General features: G+C 38.0%; 1 protein-coding gene across 2 annotated transcripts in view; it reads right to left on the reverse strand.

Annotated features, from left to right (window-relative positions):
- Window positions 1-14561, reverse strand: part of taok3a (TAO kinase 3a) — a 138431-nt gene that overhangs the window by 24339 nt on the left and 99531 nt on the right. For both annotated transcript variants that reach the window (XM_036598865.1, XM_036598864.1), the window contains exons 12-13: window positions 9550-9717; window positions 2749-2940 (exon numbers count right to left, since the gene is read on the reverse strand). In XM_036598865.1, coding sequence (XP_036454758.1) covers window positions 2749-2940; window positions 9550-9717 — 360 coding nt within the window. The remainder of the gene's footprint in view (window positions 1-2748; window positions 2941-9549; window positions 9718-14561) is intronic.

Here is a 14561-nt window from a genome sequence, read left to right on the forward strand (position 1 = left end):
GGGTGTCATGGAGCGCGGCTTGTGCTTGCGTCCATTTCAAAATGGATAAGAAGAGATGTAGAGTGAGATTCCATATCCATATATATTAAAATATAAAAGTACATACTGACATTTAAACACCATTTGAGATTACAGGGAAATTCCACCAATTTTTCCAAATTTTTACAAAATTCTACAGAAACGTCCATTTTTGTGTCTTTAGCGTTTACAGATAGATTACACTTAAAAACATGTTAGGGTTACAATTTTTTCTACATTTTCAAATAAAACAATACGTTATTTTAACAATTACATCTTCTTGATCCATCAATTTAGCAATATTGGTTTTTAAATCAATTATACAGAATTCCAAGCACCACAAAAGCGCTCGTCCCCACAGTCATGTGTAAAGGGTGAGGCCATATTTTGGAGGAAAAAAACCCACAATTTACTGCAATTTTAACTACAATAATCTATACATGACTATGAAATGTATAAATTGAATGACAAAGAAAACAAATGCCTAATAAATATTATAAAATATATAATGAAAGTTGTGGTCCCCAGGAGTCATGTCACTGGTGTTTCCACATAACAAAAAATCTCTTATTTTGAAATAAAAATCACACTGATGACATCACTTGACTTCCTTTTATCTATTTTCTGAGGATCTATGAAGAAAAGCACATGGTGAATTCACTGTGTCTTTCAGTTATCAGAGATTCTCTCATTTAGCTCATGATTTCATATGGAGCTTTTAGCTGAAGTCACTGGTGTGACCTATTACATTCTTAGGTAACTGTGAAAAAATAGAATCCAAATGGATTAAATTACATATTTTAGTGGATGTTCCATGATTGACAGCATGTGGTTTGATGCTCTGTAGCAGAAATTTTGTAAAATGCATTTTTCATTAAAAATGTCTCTGGTGTTACCTTTCTTATGTGTAACACCAATGAGGATCGGTTACACCAGTGACTCCTATGGATAGACAGAAAAGTGGACGTTTCTGTAGAACGACCCTAAATCATTAAGATGTAAACAAAGTCATTCAGACTGGATCAACGTGAAATGCTCCATTTTTTGGTTGAACTGTTCAGAGTGGCGGTGAAAGACCCAGACGTCTGAGCTGTCTGAAATGTTTAATGATTCTAAAAGCTCCCTCAGTGAAAGTGATTACATTACATACTTTGCCTGATTGCTGAGACACTGTTTTAGGACAATTTTGAGAGAAAGTCAATTCAACTGGCCTTAAACGTACTTTTTAAACACATGAAGGGTGTTAGAAAGCAAAGTAGTTCCCAAATACTATTTTCCCCCACATTTACCACTAATTACCAATATTATAAATAAAAACTTCAAAGTCAGGTTTACAGCTATTTTAGATCTTAAATAAAATGGCTGTATTTGTGTTGTAGACATGGTGACCCCTGGTTCCAATCACCATCACAGTAAAGAAATCTGAATCGTTAAGCTTCTCTACAATGAACTGTTTCACGTTAAAACACTCTGAAAGACTCTGATCACATTCCAAAGACTGAATTATGATAACACTTGAAAATATAATATTTAATAATGCACTCTAAGTAGTTCTGCGCTACAATTTGTCAGTAGGTTTAACAGGATTTTCGCCTGTGGTCTGTAAAGCTTGTCAAACCCAGCAACCCAGTTGCTATGAAAGAACATCTTTGTGGACAGAGAGTTAGTATCAGACCCTGGTGGGAACAGATAAACACTTCCATCGCAGTTATTACAGAGATCATTTTTAGTTTGATAAATAACAAATTTTCCACTAAAACTGACTAAAAACTAAAATTTACACCTTCAACTTGACTGTTCAAAAGCCTCTGTCATATTAATAATTGCTCTTATATATCCTAAATTATATACTGTACTTATTTATTTAGAGTAATTTCTTGTATGATATCTTTTTTTTTGTAAAATTTGAAGCATTCTGGATTTTAATTTTAGTTTAACTTCATTATCAACGTTCTACAGCTCTCTCAGTCATTATAAAATCATCTACAGCTCTGCTCGTCATTCTCAACACATCTAATATCTCTTTTTTTATCGTTACAGTATAAACAGCTAAAATGTGTGAATCATTTTATAGACGTGTCTGCAACAAAATTAGTTTTATGATAATAAAAACAGCAGTTCCAGACTTCTGGACGGCAGTGATCATGATGATTTTAATGGTCACTTGTGCTTTGTGTATTTTTTGTGCTGTGATATTTGAACTGTAAAGAGCAGATTCTCACACATTGTGCAAAAAAAAAGAAAGAAAAAAAAAAAATGAGCTCTTTTTGCTTGTACTCACAACATCCCTGTAATTTGCAGGAGCACTCTCTCATGCTACTCCATTTATGAGATGAAAGTTAAAGTTACTTTGTCACAATCTAACCGAAGGAAGATGTTAGACATGCAGTGTGTGTGTGTGTGTGTGTATGTGAGTGTGTGTGTGTGTGTGTGTGTATGTGAGTGTGTGTGTGTGTGTGTGTGTGAGTCTGTGTAGGTGAGTGTGTGTGTGTGTGAGTGTGTGTGTGTGTGTGTGTATGTGAGTGTGTGTGTGTGTGTGTGTGTGTGTATGTGAGTGTGTGTGTGAGTGTGTGTGTGTGTGTGTGTGTGTGTGTGTGTGTGTATGTGAGTGTGTGTGTGAGTGTGTGTGTGTGTGTGTGTGTGTGTGTGTGTATGTGAGTGTGTGTGTGTGTGTGTGTGTGTGTGAGAGTAGTTCCATGAGTTTGTGCGCACTTTGTCTGCGTTTCATACCTTTTTATGTGTGGAAGACTCGAGAGTGCTGTCGTACTCGGGGTGCATGAGGGCCATATCAGAGCAGGAGTCTTCAGGACACTCCTGCAGGCTGTTAATGCTGCTGCTCTGACTGCCCGTACTGACCGACGTACTCGGCACTGAGTGATTACTGCCCAGACTGTTAGCCTTACAGCCAGCCTGATCACCATCCTAGAGAGAGAGAGAGAGAGAGAGAGAGAGAGAGAGAGAGAGAGAGAGAGAGAGAGAGAGCAGAGTAAGAGATAGATAGATAGATAGATAGATAGATAGATAGATAGATAGATAGATAGATGGGGAGCGCAGAGAGAGCAGAGGGAGAGAGAAAGAGAAGAGAGAGAGAAAGAGAGAAGAGAGAGCACAGAGAGCACAGAGAAAGATGAAGAGAGAGAGGGAAAGAGATAGATAGATAGATTGATAGATGAGCGCAGAGAGAGCAGAGAGAGAGGAGAGAGAGAGGAGAGAGAAAGAGAGAGCACAGAGAGAGATCAACGATGGAGAGAGAGAGAAAGAGAGAAGAGAGAGCACAAAGAAAGATGAGACAGAGGGAAAGAGATACATAGATAGATAGATAGATAGATAGATAGACAGATGAGCGCAGAGAGAGGAGAGAGAGAAAGAGAGACCACAGAGAGAGATGAAACGATAGAGAGAGAGAAGACAGAGAGCAAGCACAGCGTAAGAGAGAAAGAGCAAGAGAGAATAGAGTAAGATCGAGAGAATAAGAGAGCAGCGTAAAAGAGAAGGACAGAGAGAGAGAATGGGGAGAGAGAGAGAGAAAGGGTGAGGAAAAAAGTAAAAAAGGGAATAAAAACAAAAGAAAAAAGAGAGAGAGAAAAGTAAAAAGCAAGAAAAAATGAACATGGGAGAGAAAGAGTAAGGAAAAAGAATGAAGGAAAGGAAAATGAAAAAGAAAAGAAGACAGAAAGTGAGGAGAGGAAGGAATTGGGGAACAAATGAAGAGCAGGAGAATCACAGAGAAAAAGAAAGAAGAGTAAGAGGAGAGTAAAAGAAAAATACAAACAAATAAATTAGAACGAGAAGAAAAAAAGAGACTGAAAACGTAAAATTACTAATAAATCTTTTTACATTTCACTGGTATATTTTATTATTTTTTCATCCTGATGCTTATTGTCCAAGAAATAATGCACCACGACTCATGACTTTCACACCAATAAACCATGTGTGGACGCTGTGAGTGAGGGAAACGCAGGAACAGGGAGAGAAAGGTGGAAAACGGTGGAGAAAGGTAGAGATTACTGCAACCTTTTAAACACTTATTTCACATTAAATGCCATCAGTTAAAACCTCAACAGAATGATTTGATTACAGCTGCTACAGTCTTTGTTTGACCTGCCTGGTGCTGTGACTGAGTGCAGATCTGACTCTAAGGGAGACTAATGGACGTAATACTTTAGAAAATATTGCGACCTGGATTTGCTCTTTGGGATCAGAAAAGCCTGAATCTCTCCCCACCATCATCTGTTAGAGAAATACAGACTCCCTCATTACTAAAAGCCTTCAGGCCCTAATTAGTTCACCACTGTTTTTCAAAAGCCGACCCACCTGGATATTCATGTCAGCTCAAGCATGCGTGTGTGTTTAAAGCCCAGAGACCAACAGCATTACAATGCTTCACTATTTCACCCAAAACAGGATGTGATCCAGCGCAACCCCAAAACACAATGCCAGCCAAAAACTGTAAATGTTTAAACGTTGTTTCATTTTCTGTAAATAATTTGTAATCCTGCAAATGCATGCATGTCCAAAGGCGTCCAGATCGCCTTTCTAACTAGGCAATTCAGCCACTTTAAAGGGCTCGTTTCCTACTTCCTGCATCCTGTTAGAATTAAAGGTGCTGTGCAGGTACATTCTTCGTTCATCAAGGTACAAACAATGTAAATGTTCCCTCAAAGGTACAACAGTGGTTTTAAGGTCCAATTGTGAACCTTAAGTAAGTTTTTCCAGGTGAAAAGTTCGTATTTGTACCTTTTCATAACCGAATGTTTTAAAACAGAACAGTAAAATAAAAGCCTGGAGACGAGACGGGGTGTGTGGAGTCAGTACAGCTTAGAACATATCATTTCAGTGGATTTTGGTTCAGTTATGTTCCCTGACTAAAGGTACTGAGACGTACCCTTGAGGGTCCCACACCAGTGACAAGAGGGGTACAGCCTCAGTGACAGTTTCATATGCTTTTTTCTGAGAATGTAGTGTCTGTCTACACTTCACTTTTCCCCTTGAGGTCCACATGTAACATTTGTGTGGTTTTATGTAGCAAAAACAGACATTATTTATTTTAAATGACCATTTGCCAGCCTCCTTATCTCTAATGACATGGGCTTTGTTATGGTGCCTTTAAGACTGACATATGTAAATGAGCTTTGATCTGGCTGGCTGCTCTGTTTTGTGCCACTTTTAAAAAGCAGTCCAGGTTGAAACACTCCTTATAAGTTCAGCGTGAAGAGGCAGAGCTAAACTGGTGCAGGCAGAACAGGCAGATATATGAAAACGATAGAAGAATTCAGTTTCCACATATAGAGCATATGGACGGGGGAGTGAATGATATGTTTTGAAACTTTAACAATGTTTAGGTGCCACATCAAACTCTTCTGCTTCAAGAAAGTGGGGAAAATCCAGTTTTCCATGATGGGCATCCTTTAAAGTAATTTAAAGGATGCCTATCAGCAATTTGTCAGAAAAGAAAATCAAATTTAGCCAATTTTTCACTTACCCCACACTGTTAGAATTAAAGGTTCTGTGCTGGTACATTTTTCGTTCATCAAGGTAGAAACAATGTAAATGTTCCCTCAAAGGTACAACAGTGGTTTTAAGGTCATATTGTGAACCTTAAGTAGGTTTTTCCAGGTGAAAAGTTCATATTTGTACCTTTTCATAATCGAATGTTTTAAAACAGAACAATAAAATAAAAGCCTGGAGACGAGACGGGGTGTGTGGAGTCAGTACAGCTCAGAAAATATAAGTATGGTACAGTTATGTTCCCTGACTAAAGGTACTGAGATGTACCCTTAAAGGTACCACTCCAGTGATAAGAGGGACATGGCCCCAGTGACAGTTTAGTACCCTTTTTTCTGAGAGTGTATAACACCTGTTGTGTAAAGCAGCTGCCGGTGTTATTTGGCTGCACAGTTTTGTTCATTTTCATAGTCCACAGTAAATCATATTGTGTCATAAACCACATTGACAAGTCTAACGACCCTAATGAAGACCTGGATGGGGTTTGAGTGGGTTGAAGTTTTGGGGATGTGTTTATTGAAAAGATTTGGGTTACTATTGACTTAACCTCTTAGATTCAGTGCTAAGCTGTGGACACCAAACATATTTTGGCTGATCAGCTACATCTGCACTCTCAGAAATAAAGGTACAAAGCTGTCACAACTGGTTCACAACTGGACCCTAAAACCACTGCTGTACCTTTGAGGACATATTTACATTGTCTGTACCTTGATGAATGAAAATTCAATGTGGCAAATTCTGTCTCCATTGCAGAATCTGGCTTCCCTTTGCATACACGTCACGCAGGAATATGGATGTTAGATTACATTCACAATTTGTTATTTTTATTCAGAAACAGTTTTGTAATTAAAAAAATATATATTTAATTTACATAATCTGTAGGGTCCACATGCCTGCAAGACATGCATGCACGTGAAGGGGATTCAGATTCTGCAGGGGAGACAAAATTCGGCACAACACGTGTCTAAACAGGCTGCCTGCAGTGTTCAGCTACAAAGTGAAGTTTGGTTCATAGCTAAGTTTTGGGGGACTTCTGACTTCTAGTGTTAGCAAAGGCATCTCGTAGCTCCAGCACTAAACTAAAACGGCAAAATTTGGATACCAATCATGTCGTGGCTGATTGACTACGTAAGTGGAAAACAGTGTACATTTGATTCCATTGGTTTCACGTGAACCGCTTTGTGACACTGGCGTTCAATTACGCATGCACAGCATGTATAACCACCATAGAAAATCACTGACCAGTGGAAGCTGAACATGAGCATAAGGTCATCATGCCCAGTGTCAAGTGTCAATTAAAGCGACATAAAGCCCCCCAGCACAGAGCAGAGGAACTGCATTCTCTGGAGTAATGAAGCTCCAGCAAAAGGGGACAAACTATTGGACTCTCTATTAACACTCTTGATTTCAGAAGTAAACACTGAATGAGCTGGTGGACATAAAGCGTAGGTTGTTATGTCTATGTCATCAAAAGATCCACTCTTTGGCACTGTATTTTTCAAAAAAGGCAAATACAGCAGAATTCACCTGCTGAATGTTTACCTCCAGTTTTAAAAATAGCTGAAAGAGCCGACACTGCACTGTTCTACTTCAGTGATTTAGCTTAGCGCAACAATGCTCTACAAATACTGAGCTTACTAAGCTTTCTGGTGTGACTTTGGGTTTCACTTCACAGCTTCATGTGGCTTAAATCCTGCACTTTACTGCTCAAAGAAGAAAGAAAACTGTGAATGGGGGAGAATGTTCTGGAGACTCATCAGAATCCCAGATACAGCATAACACAACGATATTTGGCTTGTAGGAGTTTGTTTGAAACTGCTGGGCCAGTGCACATTGTCTTAAAGACACAGTTTGGCGGGCAACCAAGCAGAGCCCAGCCGACTTCTATCGGTGATAGATGTTAAATGTATCCAAACCTAACCTTTCCCCTTGAGAATAACCTATTATAACACAAAAATAATTTTTTTGTGTGTGAAGTGAACTTTTTTATGAATCTCCACCTACAACACTATAATATTTAAGACTTTGAGAGTGTCTGCTGTTCATTTGAGGCGTGACTATTAAGAAGTGAAACACATCTGTTAGAAAAGCACTTTTCAACTAATACTTAGTATAAAATTTTTAAAAAAGATGTAAAATTAAGCTGATGTTAACGGTTATCAGAATTTTTAGCCCCTTAAAATCTGTATGAGGTGTTTGATCCCCGGTGAGGCTAAACCATCTGTGGCTGGGAGTCCCAGAGAACACATCTGGCCTCGCTCTCTCTGGGTGGGTGGGATGGCCCTGCTTGTCCCCCATCACTCAGCGTGATGCTAGCCAGCGCAGATGTGTGTTAGCTGATATGACAGAGCGACGGTCAGTGTTCTCCTCTGAGCGCCTTCAGCTGTCCAATGACGTAGAGTTAGCGGCAGTTCAAAAAGATACAGTGGCTGGCTTCACCCTCCTAGTGCTGGTGGTATCATGTGATTGGGGGAGAGGGTGGAATTGGATATGGCTAAATTGGGGAGAAAATTGAAAAAAAAAAAAAAAAATTTGACCCCGCAAAAAATTTAGGTGTACTCTGAGTGTAAAATGTTTATATAGGTCAGCCCTTCTAACCAGTAATGGTGGCTTATAGCCCATTAATTAGCAAACTGCATGTCTAATTCATCACTCACTTACGGAAGTCCGGAGAGGCCATGAGCTGTTGCTATAATTTTCTGAATTGTTATCTTGAGATAACAACATAAATAGCTCGTTATCTCAAAGTAACAACTTTGTTATCTTGAGGTAATAAGATAATTAACTTGCTATCATAAATGAACAACTTTTGTTATCTTGAGATAACAAGATAAGTAACTTGTTATTTCAAGATAACAATTTTGTTATCTTGAGATAAGACAAATAACTCATTATCGCAAAATAACAACTATGTTATCTTGACTTCACAAGGTAATTCACTTGTTATCTTAAGATAACTTTTGTTATCGCGAGATAACAAGATAAGTAACCTGTTATTCCAAGATAACAATTTTGTTATCTTGAGATAAGAAGATAATAACTCATTGTCTCAAAATAACAATGCAGAATATTGTAACTACCTCATGGCCTCTCTGGACTTCTGTACCCATTTGCCTCAAACAAGAAAACTAATCTGGTGTCTGACACCGTATGACACTCTGTTACATATAAACATGGATAAAAACAGTCAGATATCCAATACAGTAGTGGCCACCTTGAAACTTCCATTTTGCCCGTTTTTAAAGATAACAGTAAGTCGTACAGTGTCAGGAACCACAGCGAGTCCACATTAGCCTCATAGCTCCAGTTCTCCAAACGTGCCTTGACTGGCTGTTTGGGGTTAAAGGGGAAAGTCATGCAAACCTATAGTAAAAACTAGCAAGACTTCTATAAAATAAATGCTGGAATTCATTCAAGTCAAACTGAGAGGTGCTGCAGGTTCCACTGAAGGTGTGAAGTGCTGCTACACTGAGGGATGATTTAGAGTTTGGTTTATTTGTTCAGACATGCTGGATGATTATGACATAATCTGCCGCAAATCTTGTTTATCTGGATTGGTGTGTTTTCACGACAGACTGCTGTGTGCATTACAACACCTCTCAAATGGATCCACTTAGTTTTTTTCAAAACTACAAAAGCCAAAACGCTCCTTCCACATTCGATAAACAACAGCCATAAAAATCAACAAACCCAAATGCTGGGTTGGGATGCTGCACCTGAGCATGACTGTTGAGAGTATCTAGAACGTCAGTGTAACCTATTACGCAACCAACTACGTAAATATGTAATTATTTATTTTACATTTTTATATGCAGGTAAGGTAAAATATTATTTAGCAATAATTATATAAGACATACAACAATATAATGAATTATTATTGACGTTAATGTAAATAATCAGTTTAAAAGACATGTTATAAAGTATTGCATAACAGCAATAATAAATCTAGATTTAATGGTTACAGGTTACTACTAATGCCAGCAGTGCACAGCAGAATTCTCTTTTCCCACAGTCCCTTGCACCTACCTCCTCCTCCTCTTGCGACTCTCCCATTGGTCCATTGTGTTTCTCCTGGTAGAGAATTTTCTTCATCTTCCGGTACTGCAGGTTGTCCAGCTCCCGGACGGCATCTTTCGTCCTTTGGATGAGGTCCACGAGGACCCGTGGGGGGCGGTCTCGACGCACAAAGTCATGCTGCAGAAACACAAGAGGGGAAGAGGTTGTTAGCAGAAGAATAAACGAATGATTGGTCACTAACTGAAGAACTACTTTCCTCTACATTTTATAAAACCTTCACAATACCATGTTGAACTGCCACAAATCAGATTTTTTGCCTAAAAAGGACACTGAAGTGATTTTTTTAAAGCGGTGTGAATGCAAAAAAATCATTTCCTGTTAAATCAGATTAGATCCACTTTAATATCTGCTCATACCTTGTTTACATAAATGATAACACAGTGACCAGAGGGGGGACGGGCAGATAATTATTTTTTTTTTTTTTGTTTGTGTTTTTTTTGTTTTGTTTTGTTCTGTTTTTCGTTTTTTTTTTGGGCGCATATCACTTTGATCATTATTCGGTGTCAAGCGGGTCCTTTCAGGTCACACTAATGACAGATATGGGTCACTTCACTTATATAAATGTGAATAATCAAGGCAGAAAGATCAGATTTTAGCACAACATGTAAGTACAGTTAAAGTGCAAGAGACTACGCTACCAGTCCACTATTCATTTTCCCATTAAACGCTTTAATCAGATCTTCTGAAGCTGTTTTTAACATCATGGCACAAACACTAGATCTGTTTATGAGGGTAAAATCACAATCTCTCCTGCTGGTGTTTGGTGGGGGGGGCTAGTCATCATCATGACAATACAGACACTGTTATTTTTCTACTTTTAGCACATTTTATCCTGCATTTCCCCCACATTTGATTTACTCCTCACTTTATTCACCTTAATGCCTCCTTTCTTTACCTCAGAATAGTCTTTAATTTGCCATACTGGAGTCACACACTCATGTCGTTCACAGAATCTAGCACTAAGGCCCACGCTTGTGAGAAAATGAATGCAGGAAAAAACAAAACAAAAACAAACAAACAAAAAACTAAAAAAAATGAGAGTACACTTAAATACACACTAAAGGCATTTTTATTTAATTTTTTGGGATAAAAAATTTTATATTGATCATATATCAAAATAACATTTGTGGTAACACACTGCAACATGACTCCCCTTATAAAGATGTTTATGATTGGTAAAAATTAGTTAATTACTGGTTATGAATTAAGTTACGAACAACTTAAAAGTCATTAATAAGCAGTGGTAACATATACATGAAATCAGTGGGCAACCGTGACCTGATGCTTGCCAAATAGTGATCCCATTCATTTGCACTGTTAACCTTATCTTACTTCATTACTCAGTTTTAAACCTGTTAGTTTAATCAGATATTCAAATGTATCAGATATAAAAGCTCTTTTCATTGATGTGTTATAAATGATGATTTTTATGACCTAATTAATAACCACAGAACCGTAAACTAATTTAAAACCATTCATAAGCTCTTTATAAGGGGAGTCTTATTGTAAAGTGGCACCTCATATCTAATGTGTTCAATGAAAAGTAAAAGAGTTTTAGGTTTAACAGGTGAGGCCTAATATCTTGCTATCACAACCACGCAGAGTGAGAACAGCACACTCTGAAACAAGATGGTGCTTCAAGAGTTCTTTAGTAAAGAAAATGGTTCTATGTAGAACCATGAACACTCAAACATCCCTTTGCATGATTAAAGGGTTCTTTCCATCACAAATTCGAATTGCTGGAAAATGTGCATGAATGTGCTATAGGCAGTTCTGTATAGAACCTTTTCGAAAAGGTTTCTTCTATTGTTACAAGCTTGACACCTTAACAATACAAGAACCCTTTTGGGTGCTGTACAGAACCATTTTCAGAAAGATTCTATATAAAACCATCTACAGCACATTCTACATCCTTGTGAAGAACCCTTAGACGATGCAAGGAACCTTTTAATCATGCAAAGGGTTCTATGAGTGTTAATGGTTCTATATGGAACCATTTTCTTTACTAAAGACTAAAAAAAATGGGGTCTTAGTCTTGGGCATTGCTTGATTAATACATTCTTACAAGCATGATTTAAACTTAGTTTTTGACAGCTGATTAATTTATTAATTTATATTATTTTATTAATTTATATTATTTTCTATATTTCTATATATATATATATTTTTTTTTCAATCAATGATCTGGGTAGCGCTGTTGCCTCACAGCAAGAAGGCCCTGGGTTCGATGCCCCAGCCAGGAGACCAGGGTCCTTTCTGTGTGGAGTTTGCATGTTCTCCCCGTGTCTGTGTGGGTTTCCTCCCACGGTCCAAACACATGCAGTCAGGCTGACTGGACATGCTAAATTGCCCCTAGGTGTGAATGTGTGTGTGGATGTATATGTCTGTGTATCTGCCCTGTGACGGACTGGTGACCTGTCCAGGGTGTTTCCTGCCTTCCGCCCAATGACCGCTGGGATAGGCTCCAGCTCCCCCGACAACCCAGAAAGATAAGCGGCTAAGAAAATGTGTGTGTGTGTGTGTGTGTGTGTGTGTGATCTGGTGATGCTATTATTGGCGATACAACACAATTTAACCAGTCCTACACTGTCAGGAATTATTTGTCACTTTGGGTGATGGGTCAGATCAAGACAGAACTTCATTAAGCTGGTCAGTTTCAGATCTTAAAACCTGATGCAAGTCAGGTCAGGTTGGGTCCGGACAAAATTTGTAACCAGCATTGGGCTGTGGAGCAGTGGAACTGCGTGCTCTGGTGTGATGCAGCTCCATCCAATACCTCTAAGATGAGCTGGAGTGATCATCCAACATCAGTACCTGACCTCACTAATGCTCTTGTGGCTGAATGCAATCAGATCTTCACAGCAATGTTCGAACATCTTGTGTAAAGCCTTACCAGAAGAGCAGAGGCTGATACTGCAGCAAAAGGAGGACAAACTCCTATTGATACCCTTCAGAAGAAACATTAGATGACCATGTATAAACAGGAAAGTGTGTGACTAATTCAGAAAGGACTGTGTTTATCACAGCATGCATAAAATCTCTCTCTGCAAGTAAACAACCACCTAGAAACAATTCCCTGGAATGTAGGATTTCTCCTACTTTCCTTGTGGCAAGGTTTGAGTGCGTCATGCTAATTTATGTACATTTAAAATGATCCTTTTCCAGCTTTGTACTTTTTTTTAATAAAATAATAAAAAAAAAAAAACATTCATTTCAAATGAGCAGATTGTGCAGGAAAGATTACATCACGCTCAATTCGGTCGTGACGGATCTGGAACAAAACCCACTGTGGATTACTCCGAGTGCGCTCTGAATTACGTCATTTTGGGTCCGTCCGTCGCTCACTAGAGGGCACCGCTGTGCAACATGACCCTGGGTGAGCATATGGAGGTTTGGAAGAAGCGGTTGGTTCACTGGGGGCTCAGAGGCTTAAGCTTATTCAGGGAAAACTCAGTCTAGACTCAATCCAAACACTCTTCCATTCACGCTCATTATACACCGCTCATCTTGCCTGCATTCCCAGGAGCTAATGGATGTCCAGGCAGACTCGTGGTGACCTACTGTCCTGCAAATTTAGCTCCTGTCCTAATCTAACACATCTGAACCAGATAATCATCGCCCATAGGAAGGAACATCTGAACATTAAAGAGGTGTGGAGGATTTCAAGCATGATAGCATCTGCATTACTTTTTGCTTGTTTTAAAAAGGCTCAAAGCGGGAATTCCACTGAGTTTGGTTTGATGTGAAACTGTTCACTGTAGAGAAACTTACTGACTTGTGTTTCTTTACAGTGGTGGTGATGGGAACCAGGCGTCACAATGTCTACAGTGCAATTATAGGCATTTTATTTATGGTCCAAAACAACCAGTACGTTTGTATATGTAACATTGATAATGGTTGTAAAAAAAAAAAATAAAAAAATGCATTAAACCTTTCCACCTCTGTGCTACGAATAGATTTTAAAAATACTTTTTAGGTGAAAACGTAAATCATTCATAATCATTTAATCTAATAACTTTCTGTGAGGGAGCTTTTAGACGTCTGGTTCCTATCACCACCACTGTGAACAATTCTGACATTCTCTAGAATGAGGCATTTCACACCAAACCACTCTGAATAACTCTTTTTAAATTTAATGTATAAATTATGCAGAAATTTAAGAAAATCCGTGGAATTCCCCTTTAAAATCTGCCCTTACTGTTTACACTAATCAATACAATACAATAATAATACAATAATTCATTTGTATTTATTTGACTAAATCAAGCATTCGTATGATTGTAACTGTACATTGCTATGGATAAGACAAATGTGCTAATTAAAAATAATATAAAAGTGAAGCCTTAAACAGGTAGGTTTTAATCTTGTTGATCAAAAATGCCTCAATATAAATTTCTGATTTTATTTTAGGCAAACATGCATCATGATGCAATCAGTGGCAGCTGACTGGCTAATGGCAGTAAATTACTCCACTGTTCAAAAGTTTGGAATCACTAATTTTAATAAGCTAATAACAATTAAGAAACAAATTGTAGGGATGCATGATGATACTGGAATCATGCCGGTATCGGTAGATATTTGATTAAAAATAATAATAAAATAAATATAATAAAAAAACAAAAATAATAAAAACATTGGCATCAGTAATACTGTAATATTTCAAATCTATATTTGATTATGTATTTACTGTACTCCAGAACAGTAGAATGTTTAGGCTACTGAGCTTAAATATCTGCAGTTTATTCATTTTACTGCATTTGTAACCCTAATCCAAGTGGATTTAATCCCAGTTTCTACATTTAATCAATCTATACATACTGAAATATATGACTGACAGATATGAAAATCCTGGATATTCCTAACTGGTGCAGCACCAGTGCAATGACTTCAAAAGGGAATTACAGAGAATTTTTTTCTAAATTGCAGCAAATGGATAACACGTAAACAAAGTCATTCAGAGT

Source organism: Colossoma macropomum, unplaced genomic scaffold (genome assembly GCF_904425465.1).
Source record: "Colossoma macropomum unplaced genomic scaffold, Colossoma_macropomum, whole genome shotgun sequence".
In the NCBI taxonomy this organism is placed as follows: domain Eukaryota; kingdom Metazoa; phylum Chordata; class Actinopteri; order Characiformes; family Serrasalmidae; genus Colossoma; species Colossoma macropomum.